Source organism: Pleurodeles waltl, chromosome 5, assembly GCF_031143425.1.
Source record: "Pleurodeles waltl isolate 20211129_DDA chromosome 5, aPleWal1.hap1.20221129, whole genome shotgun sequence".
Lineage (NCBI taxonomy): Eukaryota > Metazoa > Chordata > Amphibia > Caudata > Salamandridae > Pleurodeles > Pleurodeles waltl.
The window spans coordinates 1325192540-1325217018 of record NC_090444.1 but is presented as its reverse complement, the minus strand read 5'-3'; the positions used below and the strand labels follow the sequence as shown (position 1 = coordinate 1325217018).

At 41.7% G+C, this 24479-nt stretch overlaps 1 protein-coding gene across 3 annotated transcripts in view; it reads right to left on the bottom strand.

The window, feature by feature from the left end:
* The window catches only part of SNX14 (sorting nexin 14), a 627761-nt gene that overhangs the window by 342476 nt on the left and 260806 nt on the right, over positions 1 to 24479 (bottom strand). For 2 of the 3 annotated variants that reach the window (XM_069235584.1, XM_069235585.1), the window contains exons 14-16: positions 18731 to 18855; positions 6045 to 6103; positions 4586 to 4612 (exon numbers count right to left, since the gene is read on the bottom strand). In XM_069235584.1, the coding sequence (XP_069091685.1) occupies positions 4586 to 4612; positions 6045 to 6103; positions 18731 to 18855 (211 nt within the window). The remainder of the gene's footprint in view (positions 1 to 4585; positions 4613 to 6044; positions 6104 to 18730; positions 18856 to 24479) is intronic. The other variant, XM_069235586.1, reaches the window with a different exon arrangement.

The following is a 24479-nucleotide window of genomic DNA, read 5'->3' as shown; positions in this document are numbered from 1 at the left end:
ATGAATAGCGGGGGCCCCTGGGCGAACTACTTGGGACACTCCGCGCGACTAACCCAGGCCGGAAGGATCAGGCACGACTAGGCAGAAAACAGTCATCACAGAATATAAGGTGAGGGGGGAGGGGACTAGTTACATTTTGTTTGAGCACCACACACTCCCAACAGACACGCCCAGTCTCAATTACAAGGTATAATTCAATTTGGCTGTTATTTGTACGTCAACCCATCAGGTGAGCAAGCTGGGCTAGCATGACCCACACGCTAGCTAAAGAGATACCAATGAGAATGAAATTCTCTGAGGCAGATGGAAAATATTATAGTTGTATAAGGCTGCTAACACCAGTTATCCCATTAAATCTGTAAAAGAACGAACGACAGCTAACAATCTATGTTCAATGAGAATTTTTGATCTATTTGGCTCATTAATGTCTGTATGACACTTTACAGCAATAAAATTTGTTTACAAAAAAAACAGTATGTCATATTGAGATGTATAATGTGTGTTTTGCATTATATTGTAGAATTAACTTAGCCGAAGTTGTGTCCTAGTTGCCAGGCCTCATGCAGAAGCTGAATTACTAGCGCACTGTAGGAAAGCTAATGTATTGAACTGACCATAAACCATTCGCTGTTAAAGTCTGCTTAGCTAGAATTTTCTGCAAAGTACCGACGGACAGGAGATGACGGAATCAAATCGCAACATATGTTGTGCAGAGCAGACAAGATGTACTTTCCCAGGACTCGAACAATAGAGACACTGACTGCAGAAGAAGATGCAACATTTTCGATACCTGATGAGCCAGATGATGAGTACATTGTACAGTGAACCAATCAATGAACTGAGAACAGCATAATATTAGAATTCATAGATTTGTGAAATTAATATTATTGGATAGAATAATAACTGGTGATTGACTGACCAATTAGGAATTAGGGGGATGGACTGGAAAACCTTGATAAAAAGTCATGTCAAAGGGTAAAAACTGCAGATGAGATGACAATGTGAGGGGAAAATCGATGCAGATGTTAGATGTCAGAAGATGCGATTCGAGATTCTGTCATTGGGCTCATGCTTTTCAAAGCCTGATGCGTTGCTGATCGATTAATGACCTGAAGACGAAGACTTACTTTGTTGCTGATCCATTCTGTGTATAGGTAGCTATGACAATGTGATTGTTTTCACATGAAGTCCCACATGCTAATGCTAATCTGGGTTAGGTAAGGTTCCTTAGGGTGACGCTGACAGTGACCAATGATTGACGAACTGATTGCTGAACTCTGCTATTAATGTTGTTATATTCATCTTTGTTGGCTTATGCTGAAGCATTCAAACGTATGTTTTCTCAAGTTCTGATTAGATTATGTTATTGGTGGTCATTAATGAACTAATTCTGAGCCAATTGAATAAAGTTTGAATTAATCTTATGATTTAGAATTGTAACAAACAGGGAAATAAAATTGACAAAACGTATAATTGAGTTGTGGTTATTCATGAGATGTTGATGCTATTCACTGATGATTGATGTTTTGCTTATGGATTACTAATTGTGTATAGATTGTTGATGGTCATTGGTTGCCCCATAGTTAGGATACTCCATGCGATCCAAAAGGTTCATTGACCTATACGCGTCCCCTTGTAAGTTTACTTACTAAGGACCAGACACGCTAGCACCTTGATGAGGAAACAAGACCTCCAAAGCAATAAAAAAGAACTGATCTCGTTGGCCTTTGAAGTGTCTCTTTGGTTGCCCGCAACATTCAGGGACCAGGACAGAGGAAAAATCTTTAACTTCTCCAATACATTAGGTAGGCGAGCAGCAGCAAGAATGAAGGTGAAGGGTTTAAATCAACATAATATACTAAGGGTAGTCTGTTTTTTGTATTAAGATTAACCAAGTTTGCTGAAGCTTGTGGCATTTTAGTGTATGTCTCTGCTGTAGCCCTTATGCTATTCATCCCATCATCCCCCTTTAGAGATGACTGTGTGTTATTTGTGGCATATTGGAACAGTTAATTCTGTTATTTTGTGGGTATGATATTGTTGCACATCAATACAAAGATGTAAAACTAAATGACACACTCTGATCTCAACAGTGTCTAAAATAAGGTCCACATCTGTATCAAAAAGTGACTCACACTCTTCAAACGCACTGAAGCCTGAAAATCCTCAACAACGCACAAATCAGTATGCATGACATTGAACTTCATACTCCATTAGAAAATTTACCTCCATTTTGGACAGCACTATTTGGAACATATTCTACCAGTAGTCAGATATGAGTATAAATCAAGGCCACGCACAAAGTGAAAACATGGCTCTGATAATTACTTCACCAAAGTTATTAGCAAAACAAAAATAACACTCTTCCTATGGAAAGTGTGACTTAACGGCTAGAAGGAACTGTAGTTTTGATGTCACGTTTGAGAAGGAAGCTAGGATTATGACTAAAAGATTTAAAGAAAGGGGTTATTCTTCAGACCTTATTGATAAAGCATTGAAGAAGGTTAGACAAATCAAAAGAGACGATCTATTGGTTGGAAAATTGCAAAGAGATGAAGAAGAAGATAGACAAATAAGATTTATCACTACATATCATGACAAAATAGGAGCAATAAAGAAGGCTTTTAACAGATTTTGGCTAGCATTAAAAACTGATGAGAATATAGGAGAAATAATTAACGATTACCCTACTTTTACTTTCAGGAGAAGTAGATCTTTGAAACACACACTTAGTCAATGTCTGATACCAAGAACAGAAATGGTGAAACCCATTCAAGGTTTCTTTATCTGTGGGAAATGTAAAGCTTGTAAGCAAAATGTGAATTGTAAAGAAATACATTTTCCTGGGGTACAAAAACCCTTTGTGATAAGGAAACATGTATCATGTTTTTAAGATTATTGTGTCTATGCCTTAAAATGCCCTTGTAATAGATTTTACATAGGGAGTACAATACACACAGGGAAAAAGAGAATTTTGGAACATATGAGAGCGATTAAAAAGGAGGATAAGTCATACCCTGTAGCAAGGCACTTTAAGGAGCATCATGATAAGAATGTAAATAAATTACAGTATGGGGTCCTAGATAGGGTTACTATGAATGTAAGAGGAGGTAACAGGACGTTAGATTTAAGGAAACTTGAATCTCGATTAATTGTAGGCTGTAACACAATGGAGCCAGATGGAATTAACAAGGATGAGGAATTATCTGTTCATTTATATTAATAAGACATGATGTCATGAATAAGGATATTCTTTACTACATGATCATATATATTTACTGCTTAGTTTTTGACTGTATTTTATTTTTAAATTGGGAATGTACGCTGTGAAACCTCCAATAGATTACCTTTCTTCTTCTTTTTTTGTTTTTTGTTTTACAGAAGGATAGAATGATGTTTGATGAAAAGCAACGGAGCTATTATATCATATAAGATGAGATTATGATGATGGAGAGGCGGCAGTATAAGGAAAGTTGCTCTTTTCTATTTTTATAGAGAGAAATACCATTATTGATGTAATGTCAATTTGATTAAATTGTTGACCGAATTGGCAGAACCATATGGCAGTAATAAGCAATAATGTTAAGGAATATAAGTAAAACAGAATGGTATGTTTGTTTGTATTGAACTAAATTAGACAATATCTTTAAGTTTGACTGAAAAAAAAGAACATAAGAAATTACATGTTCAAAGATGGCCGCCGCAGATTTATAACTTTTTGAAGTCCGTTATTTATGATGAGTTAGTATCTGAAATGTTAAATGGATATTGAAGTATGGACTATTATTATTTCCCGTGAACAAGGTCTCCCGAAACACGTCGGGCGGAATTATGTTTTTTGCTTGTTTTACTTTGGCCTGAATAAACACTTTTCGTTAAAAGATTAAGTGACTGCGGCGTTTCCGTTCTGTGAAAAGAACAATCTTTTTTGTAAAATTTAGGGGCCCGCGACCCCGCCGTAGTCTGCCGTGCTGGGTGCAGACCAATGCGTATTTGGAGTTGTGGAAAAGATATATATATATATATATATATATATATATATATATATATACACACACACACACACACACACACTCGCATACACGCACACCTATGTGACTAATGATTTAAACACACACATACGCTACTAATACATAAAACACATCTTTATATACATATATGTATGTGCTCACAAATACTTTATACACACATTATTATTTATATACATACCAACGCCTCTATATGTACCACCTAGATTTATAGTAATATATATATATATAATTCTTTCATGTCAATCTTTTTCATTTTTATTATATAAGGTTTTAGGTTATCAAAGAAAGAATAAACTATTTTATTATTATTTGAATACTCTTAATTAACATTATCATGCAAACTACAAAAAAATATTATCCACTCCATCTAGAAAGGCAGTGTTACGGTTTGGAAAGGAATTCATTTGTGCAAAGTAAATTTCACCCCATTTGAAGGACCCTAAAGGCAGTATGTGGTTAAAACGTAAGTTAGTATGCTATAACGCCTTCTCGTGTGCATACCAACACCCGTGAAGCAGGTTGCACTGAAATATCAACATGCTGGCTAGACTTACCGGAAATCATCCAAACTCAGGCTACTTCTGCAACAACAGGTTTAAAGAATTACACTACAAGATATGACAATCAAGTGCACAATGAGACAAAATATTTTAGACCGCTACCAGCACATTCACACAATGCCATCATAAAAGTCACGTCTTCATGTGTACAAATCTGTGTGAGTAGCCACTGCAAGTTCCCCTGAGTGCCTAGAGTATAATAACTACAGATATAACCAATACCTGGGGCAAAGCACCATTAAGAGAGTCCTCCTGGGAATTCCAGTGAGCAGTAAAAAAGTTACTTAATCTTTTTTTAATGGCTTCAGTTGATAGCATATAAGCATTTTGAGAGCTTCAGAACTACAATGTAGAATGTTCTACATGAGTCTAGTTGAGTCTTGCAGTTACCATTTGCTGTTCAATGGTGTTTATTGTTTTCAGTGGGCATTTTGTTTACCCCTACAACTTATTTTGTTTAAAGTCTATTGTCCAAAAACCTATATGACACAATTGGATTTAGTGCGAACCAAGGGCAATTGATAGAAATTCAATTTGACCAAAGAAGAGAATTTACACTCCAGGCAGCAATAATAAATAAAAGTTAATGAAGTAGCCATCAAGCACGAGGCTATATTATGGGCTGGTGGAGAAAATGGGAAGAGATTCACTTCCCTTACGCTAGGCACTTTTTTACATTTTTACTAATTGTTTCCTTTTTATGTGATTGCCTAACCACTGGGAAAGTGAGAAGCCTACACTACAAGAAGGGACGAGGGGTACATCTGTATTACTGAATGGAAAGGTCACTTCTCACTTTCAAGACGCACAGGCTGCCCTTTAAGCAATGCCAGGAGGCAAAGGCCATGTGCTACAATGGAAAAAGGTCACTGATTGGAATCTCTGTGCATCATCGCCTGTTGATGGCAGCAAATCAGGAGGAAACCGAACCCTATCAAAAGGGAGTACCTTGCACTTTCAACAACCAGCCAGGATCATGTAAGGAATTATAAAATTAGAGTAGAAACGTGTGTATATCCTAGACATAAAGCAGCATTTTGCTGATCAAAATCTGGGCACAGTGCCAAGCAAGTGCAGGTGGGCTCCTGCACCAGACTGGCATGAAGGAGGCAGAAACACTATCGATTTAAACAGAGTCCACAGATCCACCTTGGGGGCATCACATAATACCACCTTCCCAGGAGATGTAATTCTGCCAAGTGGTCCACAGATTGCTGGGCAAAAAGGTAGTCATCTTTCTCTGTGGCTACTTTTTGGGATTTGGTCAATTATTATTATTTATGGATACGTGGTAAGCTGAAAAGGAGCAGTGGGGAAGGAAGAGATCTTCGACCACTGGAGAAAGAAGGTATGGATTTAGTAATAATGTGAAGGTGTTTTAAACACCTCTGGCTAAGTGCTACAGAATTGAGAGAACACATGCCCGTTCAGTGAAATGAATCACTATTCTTACCTGTTTAGTCTTGAATTTCGTGTTGGAGATTCAGCTCCTCTTAACAGTTGTCTAAAATACTGAAAGACAAAAAAATAAGTTCATTCCTTTCATTAGTTTGTGTTAATTCTCATTAGACGGCTGTGTCTAAATTGCATAATGTTGCTCCTGTAAGAATACTCGCAGTTCTGCCATAACAAGGGTTTTGTTTCAAGGGTATGAAATAGCAATATTGTAAGGGACATCCCAGAAGACGCAGCTTTTAACAACTGGGGGAGATTTACATATGAACAGTTTGTGTACACAGGAACAGAACCCTACCAGACACAAAATGTGGGCTCCTGGACAAGTACACACTCTCACTGGCTATGTTGCCTTATTAGGGTGCTCAGCACAGTGTCAGAGATCTAGAAGTTATGAGCAGGTCTGTGAGGGTATGCTGCAGCTTGCCGAACCTTTGGGGGCGGTGGGGAGGAGGGAGGCAGGAGGTCACCAATGCCCTAGCAAAGTTAGATTTTACTTGCCTGTCTTCCAAGGTATCCTGTGCAGCAATAGCAGTTCACAACCCAAACAAAAACTCAGATATTTATCACTTATCCAATAGAGCTATCTGGAAAATTAAAGTCATGGTTCATGCCCTATGCAAAGGACTGATGCATGAACATCTTCTGTTTGAGCCAATGTTTTCCTCAGTTAGAACAGGGAAACGGGTGTGCTAATTCAAACTTGAAGAATTAATTTACCATTGCACACCTCAACAATCACAAAACTTCTACGATGCAATACCACAAAGCACCCTCCACAGCCAAAACAAAAATACTCTCCTGAAGAATCTATAATGCAAAAAACTATTTTGTCCTTGAGTGGTCAAAATTGATTCTGTTACCGTGATAAACGTCAACCAAAGAACTACAAGTATACTCCAAAATTAGTTTCACTTTTCTGTAGACAAAATTACCAACATCAGCAATATTATACAAAGAGACTGTCGCCCATTCAATCTTAATAGGCTCAATCCTGACTGGCCAACAAGAAATCCCAACATTAAGACTCTTGAATGTCCTTTGCCACTACTACAATCCAAAGTTTTCGTTCTCTAAATAGGTCTTAACAACAAACACCCTAAATCTGCCCATAAACAAGATGCACGTTTTGTGGCACTGCTCGCTGTATGTACGGCTTAAATTCCTATACATCCCACCTTTTACCTTCTGAAAGTAGACCGACTGCCATAGTTTTCTCTCACATGGTTTGTCTTCTTTCTTTAATAACTCAAATAACGTTCTTCACTTTCTGTCTCCTTACTGTCCCATGCGGACCTCTTAGGGTCACTTTTCTGTCCCACATCTTCCACTATATATTTTGAATTCTATACCACAACTTCATCAGCATCAAATGCCACTTATAGCATTCAGACAAAGTTAAGACTGAACTCTTACCAGCACATCACCACCAACACAATCAACAATCAAGCCCTGGGCAACTTCCAATCTCTAGCAACAGTTGGATGCTCACAAACGTCAAACATCTTAACAGTCCTAAAAACAACATATTTTGAACACTTAGCAAAACAGTGGCCCTCGCACAACCTTCATTCCATCCCAGTCAGAGAGGCTATCATGCAAGGTCATAAAACCAAAATTTCAAGGCATAGTGTGAGATGTAAACATGTGCTATTGACATCTCACAAGCTTACAAACGAAGTACTGCAGAAAGTCTGGAATTAGACACAGTCACACATTCTGATACCTAACCAGCTTTTTATGTGTGTCATGGCTCATAATGATTATGTGTGGGGGAAAAGCCTGGTTTTTAATGTTTCCTGGAATTTAAGGTTGTTGTCAAGGAGTCTTATTCTAGCAGGAGTGGAGTTCTGTATCTTAGCCATTTTAACTGAGGCAGTGCTTGCCACTGTGCACTACCCTTTGATTTGTGTGCCCCTTTTAAGAGCAAAGAGTGAGATGTAGAGGTACCCTTCTGATGTAAAGTGACCCCTTTTTGGAAGGTCACCCCCAATTCTTCATTTATTTTATGGACTGACGGGCTGATAATTTTAAACTTAAACACTGGTACACTTCTGACCAATGCCCAGTGATTAAGTCTTGCATCTAAAACAACGTCGAAATTGGCTTAACCTTCCATTTGCATATTTCATTTCACTTTAAGGCCATTGTACATGGTGAAAAAACATACCTATGGCATGAAAAAGTTTATGTCACATGAACGGAAGAACTATATTGTGATATTCACTTTGTGACTCTGAGGAGATTACACAGGCATCAACAGAGGCCTTAGTCCCTTTCAGCCGGCAAACTATTATGTTTGCAGACAGGTCTGTAAAAATAAGCTCTTTTTACAAGCCTAAAAAATGCTATTATGTTGCTAAATAATTCACTCCTAAAATTACCTGATTGCCCATAATTTAGGGTGTACACACCTAAATGAATGTTACCATGTCCCTACAGTAAATAAATCACCCAAAAAGATTTTCACTCTATTGGGTATGGCCATTTTCCTAGGTAATACTGGGAAAGCAGATTACATCTGTATTATCCAATAGGAAACAGCCATAAAAATAAGTCTGGGAACTTCTCCTGTTTTTAAAAATACAGCTCATTGGTAAAAGACCGATTTCTTTCAAACTTGTTAGGAAATGTAGTTTTCAGAAAAACTAGTTACTTGCCTGAACCACTGTAATCTATTTAGCATTAATCTGCAGCTGTGCCTCTTACGTAAAGAGGATTTCTTTCCAAGAACCACAAAATAGACTACTTTGATTGACAAGTCAACCTAAACGTGCAGGGATGACCCATCTGAGCTCAGCGGAATATTCATGGTGTGGGCTGCTGCCACCCCTGTCGATTTCGTCTGGTTACTTAAGGACTTGGCTATGTCTTTCTAGACTTCTGCCTTATTTAATGTGAGTTTAAGGTCAGCTCTATACTGGGTTTTAATGACAAATAGGTGACATTGCAATGTATAGGGTAAATAATGTATCTCAAAATATACAGAACACCTTTTGTTTTTTTAAATCCAAGCATGTGTCCAATAAGACATAATGATAGACCTTATTTACCACCTAATTATCAAAGTCGTGGGACAGGATGAAAGCCACCTCATTTGAGAATGCATGAACGTAATCTAGCTGTCACCCTCCCTAGGAGCAAAGTGGATTCTACCCATATCCCCTACCTTCTCCAGAATTACAAAAAAAGAAGAGATACAGATGAACAGCACTCTCATCTCACTGGTCTAGAAATTCAGAAACAGTGGCAATATATAATGCTATGTTCTTGTATACAAGAAATACCGTAATACAAAGAGTGGGATATGAAAGAACCACCTTGTAAATCACAATGTCAGAAGAGTTCCTTCACCTGATCATGATGCAAGTGACCAGACAATTCTGATGAGGCAGTGAAGATTGCTCTGAACCCATGGATGAGGTATCAAAAAACCTATCCATCCCTGCCATTCTCATTATAACAGGAGACCAGAATATGCACCATAGAAATGGTTTTAAAAAAATAGTGATTTCCATTGTGCTTTTGGATAATGGGGTGGCCGGAGTTACCTCCACCTCCACAAAGTTACAGAAATCCTTGGGGCTGCCTCGCACCGGACCTGCAGCATAGATATGACATGACAAAAGGAATCCCTGTAGATTCTATCAGCTCCAAGGATAACATAGCGTGCGACTGTCAGCCCTTAACTGCGGGACCTGTAGCCATGCTTTTAGCTAGCCAGGACATGTAAAAATTGGGCAGACAATACTGCAGAGGGGACACATCACCATCTAACTGGCACTAAGCCTACCTCTGCTGATACACTAGGTGGCAAGAGGAATTACCTTAGTAGGGAGAGATAATGTTGCTTTCAAAGGATAAAATCAGGGTTTCTTTTGCTGTATTTAATGGCTTGGAAGCAAAGTGCTTTTATAAGTACAAGTAATGGCAATGGAAGCCTTTACTGTTTTAAGCTATCCAATGTTTTATAGAATAATTAGAACAAAAATGGCTGTCGATTATGTGAACTGGAATTAATGCATTATTAGAGGGACATGGCTTGAGCAGCCAAGATGGCGGCCGCTCTCTAGTAGAGCTCCACACTGCAACCTCTTTATCTGGAGTTTATTCTACGTCATGCGTGCCATTCATCCACCTTCAGGCACTGGGGCTGGACAATAGCGACCTGGCTGTGCCATTTCTGGAGCTGTCGGATTGTCGGCAACACCAGACAAGGATCTCAGCCTAGGCAGTTGGTTACATCTCGCATTGTGGGCTGACCCTCATGTGCTCCATGCCGGTGCTACAGCCTTGGACTTTCCACCCTGAGCCACACTCTAGGTTGCTGCTCGCTCCTTTCTCCCTTCCTCGCTGACGGTGAGGCTGGTGACCGTCAGGCACCAGTAGCCACGGGGCCATGTGAGCCCCATGCACATCGGTGCTGGAAGGCCCTACACGACATCCAAGGATTCCGCACAGGCCCTGGCGCTAAGGACAAGTCCCAGAGGCCCACACTTAGCATCAAGGACCCGCACCAACAAACGGTTGACATCGGGCACAGGTAGGGGAGAAACCGCAGACAACAGCACTGACTGGTCCCCATAACTGCCGGGACTGCAACACTTAGTTGCCTGTTCCCCCTTCCTTGCTGTCCCCCGCTGTCTGAACGGTCTGTGGGTCCCCAGTGGCCTCATTATTCACCTGCATCCTGTTGCCTGGGGGAGAAGTGGGCCCGTGATTGACTTGGGGAGGATGCACCAGCCTACCGGAGTTGTCAGTTGAACAGCCAATTACCACTACCTCCCTAACACTACACTCTTTACTCAGCAGCCTCTGCCTCAGACCAGCCCACTTTCTAGTACACTATCGCTGCTCAGCGTGGGGCCACTACTCCACCTGGGACGGGGGGGCCAGGGGGGGAACAAGTGCTAAGGACATCACCACTCTCCTGTTTGTGCTGCTCCTCTGTTGTTGGGAGTTCGGACATGCAAGTGGGCCTCCCTGGACAATGTCTCTCCTTCCCCCCATTTGATTTGGTCAGCCTACAAGATCTACCATTAGATAACTACTTTAAGCTTAGTCCATTGCCACACACTACCTGGTAAGAGATTTGACTTCGTCAACATTTCAGACTGGGATGCTTGTGCTGCGATGCCCCATTTATATTCCAGAGAACACATAAGCGGCACATTTCTCCATGTGCATTGGTCTCTTTCACTAACCACAGCAACCACTGTTCCAGGAATCATGGTGCCACCACACGTTCAACTGCTGCATCCCAGCCGGCAGCTGAGAAGGTTGACACCCCGGATCATACTGTGGACTCTTCACCCATTTAGGTAAACTGGACATTGCCCTGGCTGCAATAAAGATCTCCCGGGTCTTTTAGGAACACAAAACTGTGGCGGCTGGTCATACCTTTTTACATAAGGATCATCGCAACCTGGTAGACAAAGTCCAAAACACTGAACAAACTCAAGAGACGGAGAAAGGATTGTATGCTTTAAAGGAGCAGATCGATATCTTGGAAGAGAGAGTCGAAGATGCCAAGGGCTGCTCTTGAATGAACAATATCCGCGTTGTGGGCCTATCCGAAAATGTGGAGGGACAGGATGCAGTCTCTTATGCAGACATTGGCTACGCACTGTTTTCATTCCAGCTGCTCTGTCACCCTTCTTTTCGACTGAAAGGGCACAATTAGTCCCAGCCAGAAGAACCCCACTGGGCCAATCCCTAACCAATGATGATTCGCTTGCTATAATACCAGGACAGTGATTTAATCCTGCTAGAGGCCCGCAAACTCTCGAAGATAGCGGTTGACAATGAATGGGTCATGATATTTCCAGATTACACCCTGTTGGTGCGGCACCAGCGAAACTCTTTGTGGTTAACCGTCAGCTGCATTTTTTGGATGTTTTATACTCCCTCCTTTTCCCTGCACGATTTTGTGTTGTACAGGATGGCAAAACACATTTGTTTACTGACCCCAAGGAGACCTGGGACTGGATTGAGAACTCAGCATTGACACACTCTGACCTGGCTCGACTGTGTCTTTGGCCACCCTGGGAGGGGCAGATGCGCCGACACCAACAAGGGGACCGCTCTCCACGACTGCGCACCTCTCCCGACCTGCAACTGATGATCCACAAGAGACTGAATGCACTGAAGGCGGCTGCACTATATGGGACCCCACTCCTCTATCGGACCTGGATGAGGAGTTGTCCAAATCTTCAAGTGACAATGGCTCTTGAACAACCCTGTCTTCCAAATTAGACTCTGTCACTCTACCCCAGGTGACTCCTCAAACCGATGACCACCATGGCTAAGTCCCCACTGCAACCCAGATGCTACACTTGTTTACCAGTGATGTTTCTATGACTAATGATCCTTTCTATTATTTGTTAACATATTTATTGTTTTATTCTCCTTTTCCTCAATTTAGCATTTCTCTTGGTTAGTCTATTTATCTGCAGATAATGTACAAGTTTGTACTCCATGCCATGTGCATTTTAGTTATTGATAATGCATTAATTGGTTTTATTATGGTTGTTTCACACAGGGGTCTCCATGTCCCTGCCTCTCACATGCTGCACCAGCCCCTTTGACAGTTTGGCGCTACTGGCTTACATGGTTACTCAGTTTGGGCGGATACAGGTTGTTTCTCTGGCCTCATGGCATTCTTCGTTTGTTGTTTCACTTTTATATTATTTTGAGTTGGTTTTTGTTTTGCTGTCCGTGCCCATTCTTCATGCACACTGCTAGATGGATGGCCAGTTGACCCCCACATCTCCACCCCCAACACTGTGCAAAGCTGCCCTGCATTCAACATCCAGAGTACTCATCGTCAACGTTAACATACTTACCTGTAATGTAAGAGGAATGCACACTCCTTACAGATATGCCATTTATTCATATTTGCGGCACTGCTCCACACACATACCACTGATATACGAATCCCACTTGACAATAACAAAGCCTGTGAGACTGCAGCGGCACTGGCTTGGATGAGTATATTCCATGAATTACTCCACATATATGGGAGGCGCTTTGATATGGATCAGGGCTAGTGTTCCCTTCATGGCTGATGCAACAGTTGTTGACTCGAAGGGTCACTATGCCTTCGTTGAGGGCTACCTGGAGTGATGCAGCAGGCTCATTGGTTCCATTTATGCCCCCCAATTCCAACCGAACAGGATTCCTAGCTAAACTATCGGGGTTGCTTTCGTGAAGGAATGGGATATCATGGCTCCATGGAGGGAACTTTAACAATGTCTTGAGTGTAGACTTGGATACTCCATTCCTACTTTCCCCCGCACAATGGCTATGTCTAATGCCCAGGCACTGGCTGACTGGTTTGGGGACTGGCAGCTATCAGACATATAGCACCAACACGATGCACACAGCAGGGACTTCTCCTTTTATTTAAATCCACTCAGCCTTCATGTTCACATAGATCATCTGGTTGGTACCCTGACATTCTTCCTCACATAACCAACATGGATTCTTGGGATGCACCCACTCAGGGCCACAAACCTCAGCACCCACAGCTGAACTGGGATGCCAAAACCTCCACAATGCCGATGAGGGTGGAACGGGCAGTGCTGGATGCTCCTTCATTTTACGCCTTGTTGGGCACCTTCATTGCAAACGACTTTAACATTAATGCCAATATAGTCTCAACTCACCTGATTGAGTGGGTGGCCTTCATGGTCACCAACAGCTGATTTAGTGGGTCGCCTTCATGTTCACCACCAATGGCCCTTGCCTGGATTATACATGTAAAATGCACTTGAGGCTTGACAACAGAGAAATATCGCTCAGATAGAAAGTGACCTGTTAGGCTATGAATCACAAACTCTTCTGGCCCCTGAGTACAGACACCACATGCTTTCAGCACAGCAGGAGCAAACCAAACTATTGGAGCATCTCCACTGGCTTAATTATGTGGCCCATATGGCTAAAACGCATGCAGAAGCCGATAAGGTGGTCTCTTTACTGACATGGCTTATCTGGCAGAAACACCCATGGCAACCCATAGTGGTGCTCCGAAAGGCGACTGCCTCACTCCACCACACTCTGAAACCTGTGCATACTGAAATGACATGCCATTATGCCACCTTGTACACATCGGTTACACCTGTATCGAGGATCAAGGTTGATTCCTATTTTTGCTACTACACATCCGCCTCGCATACCCCTGAAGAGAAAACTGACTTTGGTGGTGCTATTAATTTATTCGAGATTCAGGAGGCCATCCATACTCTTGCTGCAAGGAAAACCTCGGACATAGATGGTCTTCCGACTGAATTTTAAACAAAGCCTGTGCTCCACTCCTAGTCCTCCCCCTTGCAGACACTACATGATGTGGTTGTATTGACCACCTGTTTACTGGACTCACTCTATGAGGCACTGCTTGTCTTCCCTTCTCAGGCGTAATCGTGGCCCTATCACCCTGGGGTCGTGCCACTCACCGGCACTTGTTATTGCAGATTATACGATTCTGGCCAAAATCCTTGTCCAACCGCCTGGCCCCTTTGGTTCCATCACTGGTGCACCCAGACCAGAACAGGTTTGTCCCTGCCCCCAATACTTCTCTTAACTTGTGGAGATTCTTCAGGATCCTAGAACATGTTCACCTCCCCCCCAACCCCTCCTTCCAGACCTGGCCATAAGCAGGCTGTCTCGTGCTGGACCTGGAATGGGCCTTTGACTCTTTGGAGTGGGCCTTCCTCTTCGTGGTTCTCCCCCACTATGGGCTGGAGAGCCAATTCATTTGTCTGGTCGAATTCTTTTTTACCCTATCATTGGCCAGAGTAGAAATAGGTGCCCTTATCTCCAAACTGAATCTGATTAACAGATGGATCCGGTAGGGATGCCCGCTGTCTCCTTTGCTATTCACCCTTGCCACTGTACTGCTGGTGGCTGCCCTCTGAATACACAGGCAGACCTGAGGGATCCCACTCGGCGACAGTCAGCATTCAGCCTCACTTTATGCAGCCGACCTGCTCCTTTACCTTAGGGACGTGCATGTAATCCACCTAGTGTCACACTTATTTTTGATCATTTTGCAACACTATGGGACCACATGGTTAGCTGAGCTATGTCATGCCTATTTTCCCTTAGCGATGCAATGACTGACCCTGCCGATTATCTCAATAGCGCCTATCTTACATGGAAGCCAGAGATGTTCTGTTATTTGGGCATTCAAGTCTACCGCAAACCTGCTGAATTGTTTGACAGCAATCTCACCCAATCATTATCCTTGCTGCGAGCACAGATGTGGTTCTGAAGATTGCTCCCTCTCTCCGTGGCAGATCAGATAGCACTTATCAAGATGGTGATGCTACCCCACCTATTATAATATTTCACAAATGTTCCTCTGTATATACCAAAATCCTTCTTTAGTTAACTTGAGAACCTCACAAGGGAACTCTTTTGCAATAATACACGCTGCAGGGCAGCGCTCCATAAATTATAATTACCAGCAACTGAGGGTGGATTTGCTGTCCCGAATTTCAAACATTATTACCTGGCCTTCCAATTGCAGTGGGTGGCCTGGTGGATAGTGATCCTTCAAACCGCTGACACTGCCACAGTCTCCCCGCTTGGAGTTTGCCTTGCATATTGTACCTCTTTCACCCTTGCTCTAAAGCACTGTTGCATGGCTCACTCTGTTGCACGTGGCACACCACTGCTATTAATGGAGCCTCTTTCTCACAAAAGCGACTTTGCTGTATGCCCCAGCTATCCCCGGGGTGGATGGGTCTTCTCTTTGGTGGAGCTCGCCTCATGGAAGGAGGATGTTTTGCAGACCATGGGAGAACTTTATCCCCTTTAGTCTCTGATTGAGGACAAGAGTCTCCCTCCTGGCTACTTCTTGCTTTATTACTCATTTGGGGGGGCACAGGGGATGGCTGGGGGGAGGGGACACATGCACCAGGATCCCCACATGCACGTCATGCTACAGTACCTTCATGTTATGGGGGTGGGGCTCCATCTGACGCCCTGGCTCGCCAAATCTTTGCGTACACATGCGGTGCTTCAGCTTACCACTTTGTGCTTCCATTGGGAGATGGACCTGGGCAGCCCTTCCACTGACAAGGAATGGGTTGATACACTGGAATATCTGGCTCTCATCCCAACCAGTACCCGCTTTCGCTGTATTCAAAATTATATACTTCACAGACCTTATCTTACCCCAGACAAGATAAACCGATATTATTATCGTAGAGATGCTATCTGCCCCCTCTGTAGCCTGCCTGATGCAGATCTTCTACATATGCTTTGGGCTTGCCCGTCCCTTCACCCATACTAGTTTGGCATGACCACACACTTTTCAAACTGCACAGGACACCGCACCTTACACACGAGAGCTGGGCCCCCTGGGTCTGCACCGCTGGGATAAGAAACACAGAGGATCTACCCACTCCATTGATCTGGGACTGCTCCTAGCCAAACGCTTCATCATCCATAGATGGAAATTGCCTATTCCTCCTGCGGTCACAGACTAGGAACACTCCATGAGAGCGTGGGCTCAAGCTGCTTTCTGAAATATGTTTTTATTTGTGATGGCTTAGTGTTTGTTTAATCGAGGCTTACTCAGTTGTACTCTGAAGTAGTACTAATGCTACTACCCCTCAATGTTACACATGATGTTTTATTGTATTACATACAGAACACTTTGATGGCTTTATTTGATTGCAAATCTTACGTATTAGCCCGTTGGCGGTGGAATTGCAAATAAGAAATCACTTTCTACTATAAAAGAGTGAAGGAGGGAACTGTTTCTACACACTACAGCGGAGAGTAGTGGAGACCCTAAATCAGAAAATCCACAAAAACTGTCTTATTTACTTGAGAAAACGCCGCATTTTAAAGAGAACTGAACCATTTCACATCATCTTATGTTGACTATGCTAATAAACACTGGCAACAGACCAGTTCATATGAAATCAAAATCAGTAAATAACTTCTTTGCATATGTAATGTTTTTAATTTACGGTAAACTACATAAACTGATTTCTTGGTAACTAATTCAACTTATTTCGTCTCTTCTTGGCGAGTATAAGTAAATAAAAACGCAATATTTAGTCCCGCAGTTTTCCCCCCTCTTTTTTTTTTACAACTTTTAATTTAAACAACAAATGAATCGACATTTTGAGCATTTACCCATTCAAATTTGTCTAGTGTTCCACAATTTAAAGCTTAGTTTCAGCGACTACTAGTTCCCACTTTGTTTTTGCAACTTTTGTGTGAGATGAAGGTGCGTGGACACCTTCTATGTTCGTGTGTTGTTGATGCTTATCGTTCTGTGTCGTGGGTGTTTAAAGAGACAATTTAAGGCATGGGCAGCGGGCTCTAGCCCAGGGCCCCAGGCTTTTATGGGCCCCCTGATACAGACAGCTCTGTTCTGCAGAGAGACTTGCCCTGATGGCCTTTAATAATTCTTAACCAGATTTTTAAATACCGTTTTCCCTTAATTTATTTTAATGTGGGTATTAGTTAAGAGTCTATTACAGACAATTCACAGAGAAATGTGTGTTTCTGTTCAATGCAACATTCATAAAAAGAGTTTCTTCTAGATCAAAACAGGGCCTCACGTATGAGAAATGGGAGGGTATCACCAAGATTATTTGCAGTAATATTAGTGAGCTGCTGCTGTGTACACTATTAGAAACACGTCACTAACTCTGAATATTCGATGTAAACATATTTAGAATTTGGACACGTGTCTCTCTGCACTGTCAGTGACCTAGCCACAGAGGGCATGAAAGAACTTGAATTGATTCATAAATGCAAAGTACTTCGGAACAAGGGCCCCCAAAAATCCTTAAGATGTCCATGAGTGTTTATTTGCTATCAAGTTTACATTAAGACTGTTGTTAAGTAAATTTTAGTCAGCCAGCTTAAGTAGGGTTATTGGGCACAACAAACCCTGGCTTCCTTCTAATCAACACTGAAAACACTGAGCAGGATTTGTTCCAGAGTGAAAAAAAACACGTGCGGATTGTTTTCAACAAAAATACAGGACATTATTTGACTGGACTCAGCAAGCACTTGAAGCTAAACGTCAGGCACTAAGTTGAGGGGCAGTGTCAAAGAGGGTCAAGGGGAAGCAACTACCCATTCTATAACATTATTCTGGGCCAATGGTTCCCAACCTTTTGACTTCTGTGGACCCCCATTTTATGATCACTTGAACCCGGGGACCCTCACTGAATCATTACTGGAGTCTGGGGACTCACCCACTAAGTCATTACTGAAAGCTGGGGACCTAATCTGTAAACACTTTAATTTTCTCAGCAGTCGTGGACCCCCTGGGGAGTCTTCGCGGACCCCCATGGTTCCCCGGACCACAGGTTGGGAACCTGTTACAGGCGGCCACGGGCAGTCTTTTCAGTGGCTACCACTGTTCTGTCGACTATGGGACAGGAAGCAAAGTATTCACAAATGGTGACACTGCTGCAGTGCAATTGATGTCAAATAAGAAAGACACAATAAAAAGCTAATGGAAGAAAATTGAGCTACTTCTTACCAGCATACTTATTTACAATTTTCTCTCCAAAAGCAGCAGTACATTGTTTTCCTTAAAAGGTGCATGTAAAGATATTTGCTGTTTCCCATACCCCATAAATTTAGTTTTTTAGAGAAACGTTCTTCCCTCTGATATACCTCATCTGTTCCCCAGTTTCAACTACTTACCTCATCACTGTGACAGAACATGGGCGTGAAGACGTTCTCCAAAAGAGAAAGAACGTGCTCGTAGGCTTCAAACAGGCACGGCATGGTCTGGAGCTTCACAACTTCACTGTAAGGTCCATTTGAAACTGACAGAGAGGAAAAGGATGTTACACTCTATTGGACACATCTGAAAGATCTGAAAATAGAGGACTGATGTTCTACAACAATCTAGTACTTCACAGAAAGCGTTATAAGGCTAAAATCCCAATTCTAAACCCCAAAATTTTACTCCAGAGAAAATATACAATTTGTGCATGCGTACTCTGTACACTTTTAACACATGTATCTGTGCTATACGCGGCAAGACCGTCAAATCAACTGCATTTGCAACAATATGAACTGCAAAGTGAAGACAAGACAAGCATTAGTAAACCCAATACGCCTGGCTTCATATGTATAAAACTGACAGCAGAGTCTCTCACGCACATGGCTACATCATCCTGTCTCTGACACAAAGACTAGACTGTCAGTACACCTAATGCACTTACACAAACAAGAATGCAGTGGTAATAATTGAAGTAGTGATGGAGTTAGCAGTGTTAGTAGTGATAATGATGATAGTATTGGTGGTGATAATGGTGATGGTGGCAGCAATAGTGGTAGTGGTGATGGTGGCAGAAGAAGTACTGGAATGGTCCCGGTGGTGTCAGTGATGGTGGCAGTGGTGATGAAAGTAACGTGCGCGGTGATTATGGATGTCTTAGGGATGGCATTCGTGGTGATGGTTGTATAGGGGAAGCAGTAACAACAGTGATGATATTGGAAGTGGTGCTAGTAGTGGTTATGATATTAGATATGGTGATGATGGTGGTGCTGGTGGCAGTAGTCACAGAAGTCAAGGTGCTTACGATGGCTGTAGTAGTGGTGGTTATCGTGACCACCATAAGCGGGGGAATAAAAAATAAGAACACAGACAAAAGAGTCACAGAAAGACGCAAGACGCACAGAGAATATCCATGCCAGCTTTGCTGGCTTTTTGCCAATACGTCTTCCTTCAGTTAATTCCTAGTTCTTGGAAGCATGGAGATAAGGGGCCTTTCCTCTACTGAGCTGGAGCCTAACAGCAAAACTAGGGCTTTCAGAAGAAGCACAATGAAAATGAATGCAACATCGTTCTGCACAAACGAAGTTTAAGAGTGTCTGGGTCAGTGTGAGTGTGTGTGCAAAAGCCCTGGTTGGTGCAGTCATATGCATACAATGTGTAAAATTCACTGCGTGGAACTCACAGCTGTCCCCCTCCCCATTTAGTTAAGTTTGCTATTATCAGGGAAGCATTTGTGTTTCATTTTAAGGCCTCTTTTCTGCATTACTATGCTAGTCATTGTTATTTTCCCAAGTACGCCTTGTCGGCAGATAAAAACAATGTAGCATCTGATTCTACCCTGGAGCGAGACAGCGATCAATAAGTATAATAAGCAAGGAATAACGCATTAGGCTGCACCAATGAGACACAGGGTTAGATTTGCGAAAATGCCTCACTGCAGATGCGATCATCACCTCAGGAATTAAAACATTTATCTAACGTTTATCACAGACTCCTCCAATAAATGTACCACAACATTATAGATGGGATATTAATCCACATTTAAAAAATAAAATACTAAGCACAGAAGTTGTTCAGGCCTCCTGGATAAGCCATTATGTACAGCAATGCTAAGGATACATGTTATATATGTTGCCATCAGTATTCGCCTTTAGGTGTGAAATGTCACTCACAGGTTGGCTCTGGATAGATCACCGAAATCAATGGTACTTATTTTATTAACCTCAGAATGAAAACCAAATAGCTAAAATTTCCAGGAAAACAAACTAAGAAACATGTACTTAACCTACAAAGTTATCTCTCCAATAACTGTGAAAGTGTAAGCCTTTAAAGAATTCAGAATGAAAACCCATTTGTCCTACGATAATACATTTTTTCAGTTCTAAATAACAGAACAGTATTAGTGACAATTTAACACTATTTATTTGTCCCATCCATTTTACCATAAAACTATGCATTGCACAAAAAGTGAGCACCTTGAGGGTATAGTGGTATAAAGTGCATTACATACATCCAGCATGAAAAAAGTTACCTCCCTGTAATGGTAGTTCTCCAGTATTGGCCTCTTTCATAGATTCACTTGCTTTAATCATCCCTGTCGTAGCGTTGGGAATTCCACTATAACATAACAATAGCAGTGCTATGCTAAACATAGCCTAAAAGCTGTAACAATTTCTTTTGAATAGCCTAGTCACATCATTCGAAAAGAACCAAACTTCAGACAATCAGAGTCAATCTGAGTGAATACCGCATCCTGAGAAGCCGCCATCTTTCAGATTTTCAAGCACTTGTTTGAAGGACTAATTTCCTCAGGAGAGTCTAGCAAGTGGAGGAGGTTGGTTCGCATGTCAAGCTATGAAAGATACCAATACTGGAGAACTACTAATACATGTAAGTAAATTTTCTCTTATCCGGTATTGGATCTTTCATTGATACACATGTTGGAATCAGATTAACAATCAGTACATATCATTCAGAATTAATTTAGACAGTGGATGGAGGGAAATAAAGTATTGCTCATTTTAATTATAAAGATGATGTAACACTGTTTGGCCTCCTGCTGCACCCTTCTGTAGTGCCTCCTCCATGTGTCCTTTCTTCCATGTTGCCGATATGCATGTCTGTTTATGTCACTTCGACAGGCAGAGTGTTGGATGCAACAACAATCATGAGCTTAGAAACGGCTTCTCCCTTGTATTTATCCCCAAAGGCAATTACATTCTTGTAACTGATTTCCTAATTTGTTTTGCCCCAAGTATAATTCCAGACATCTTTTTATATGTAAAGAATGTAAGGCTCTCTCCAGAACCATGATTGGATTTGGAAGAAAAAAAAATCTTTATTATAATTGGTTTATTTAAGTGGAAGTCTGAAGGCACTTTAGGTATAAACTTAAGGCTAGTTCTCAACGTCACCCTGCCACTGCGAAAGTGGAGAAAGGTTATTTAATTGCGATGGTCTGAATTTCTCTGACCCCTCAGCTCTGATGTCAATGCCAGAAGTAAGGCCACCTTCTATATGAGGACCGTCCTACCTGCTTTATCAATTGGTTCAAATGGTGCTTGCAAAAGCTACAAAGGACTGTGTGGAGTTGTCATAGCACTGGAGACGACCTTACTGAAGGAAAGATAGGTAAAGTCCTTTCAGGAAAATCTGTCTATTCGCATATAAGCATGAGCCAGGCCCCATACAGAAAGACTAAGCAAATCGGGAAGAACTTGAAGTGACATCACAGATACAGAATGTAGATCCCACAGCTCACACCAGGAACAAAAACTTTTCCACTTAGCACAGTAGTTTCTCTGTGATGGAAAAAGATGTCGCCTGTGCCAAAAATGTTCTGCTGTCCTTTGCGATGTTTAGAATGGAAAATTCATAGCACTAAGGAACCAAGCATGCAACTTCAGAGATGCTGGATTTTACCATCAGCTCTGGTCAGAAGGTCTGAAAATGAAAACTGCCTCAGCAATGCTGGTGCAATGAAAATTACTCTTAATGGATGCCTTCTCATTTTCTTAACTACTTGTGGGATTATGGAAAGAAGTGGATATGCATATGCAAATATCTCTAACCACATTACTGATAGGGCTTTTCCCCACAACCTTGGTAAAAGCTGCCCTGCTTGCATAGTACTGGGAATGAGTGATTTATGTTAATTATGAAAAAAGATTGATGTTTTATGTGCCTTAAGTTCTAAACAACATGTTGGTCTGGGATTGGTGCAGTTCCCATTCGTGACATTTCGGTACACTGCGACTCAGGGCATATGCCCACTCATTGTCCTGCACTGGTAAATGTTCTGCTGTAAAGATATCTTGTGTTGAACTTCCCATCTCCAGAGGGTCTGATGTTCCGTCAACAGATTTTTTGATCTTGTCTCTCCTTACTGTTTATGTAAAACATATTGCAGTTACCAACACTGATGACGTGCTTACTTTTAAATAGAAGGATTGACGACCCAAGAACACTGTTTGACGCTCAAACAGATTTATATGTAAATGGCTTTCCTGCTGAGTCCACCTACCACTGATAGCTAGGTCTTGCAGATGAGTGCCCCATTTTTCCATCAACTTGTTTGCTGTCATAATAACAGTTCTGTCAAGAAATTGAGGCTCTTTGACGTATTAACTTTCTTTGTCTACTTAACAAATTCTTCTCTCATTGATGTTGTCATCTAGATTTTGTCTGCAAAAGATCCCTCTATTTGGCCTTCTTGGAGTAGTCTCATCTGTAGACAGCATGGAATAAAGAAGGAAATCAAGCCTAAGTGCAGTTTGAATCGTTGTAATGTGGTGCATTTTTTTAACTGAATCACAACTGATAAATCTTGCAATTTTTACAATCTCTCTTTCGAACGAATCACTTTCCCTTTTCTTGTATCCAGTACTCCCACAGGAATTGGATTTTGGAACTTTTGATGGGGTGTCAATTTTTTTAGTACTTGACTAACAAGCCCAGTCTCTTGAACAGGTTCAGACATGCATGCGTTTAATTCCTGACTGAATGGTATTTTGGGACTTTTATCAATCAGTTGTATAAATAGAGAAATACTTGATGACCCGGTTTCCTTAACTGTGCTGCAACTAGTGATATGCATTTTATAAATATCCTTGAGCTAAGATCAGTCCAAAAGGTAGCACCCTGAACCGATAGTTGCTAACAGACACCTAGAAATACAAATATTTGTGATGGTTGGGATGAGCAGGAATGTTAAAATAGGAATACTGCAGGTCTAGGGTGGTCATACATTCTGATTCACTTAGCAGGTGAGGATATCCTGCAAGAAACAATATTAAGTAGGTGCACATCTACAACTGTTCTCCATTCTCCTAACTTTTTTCCTAATTTAAAAGGAATGAGAATAGAATCTTAAGTTGTGCTAGGATGTGGGAAACTTATTTACTGGCCTTTTCTTTATCATAGAGACTTTTCTCTTGCAATTTCTGCCAATGTACTTGCATTCTGGATGGTGGTGTTAATAAAGGCTTTTCGATTATTTAAAGTACGGCCATTCTCTATTAAATCGAGGACCCATCTATTCTTAGTGATGATTTCCCCAAATATTTTGCAATATTACATTGTTCATACTACTCAGGGAAGATGTGATAATCTGAGGAATGGGGTTACAGGTGCCTGTAGTTTCTCAGCATCTCCTTCCACTGACCTATTGACGGGACTATGTAGCGTTTTGTTTTGAAGTATGCCACTGATGATGGTGTGTACTGAGGTGGTACTGCTGATGGCATGGCTGGTGTTGCACGTGATACGGTTCATAGCTATATTGCGGGAATCCAATTCTATAGACCGGTTGCCCTCTACCCTCTATAAGCCTGAAAGAGTTGCTAATGGAGGACTCTCAGTGATCTTGCTGCTTCAGTGTCCATCTTTATGTATGGCAGTGCCTCGCCTACATGTTTTCCAAGAAGAGACTCGCCATCAAATGACATATCTAGTATCTTACTTGCAACTCTGGTCTAAACGATATACAGTGTAGCCACTGTTGTCTTCTTAAGACTGCCTCTCCAGCAAGCAGTTTGAAATCTATGGTTCCTGCTTCTATAGAAGAGCTCATAATAGCTCTGCTTCCTTTAAAATGGCAATAGCCTCATTCTTTTTCTCTCCTGACAAATAGCAGTGGTGCCAGATCATACCTCATCATTTCCTGCT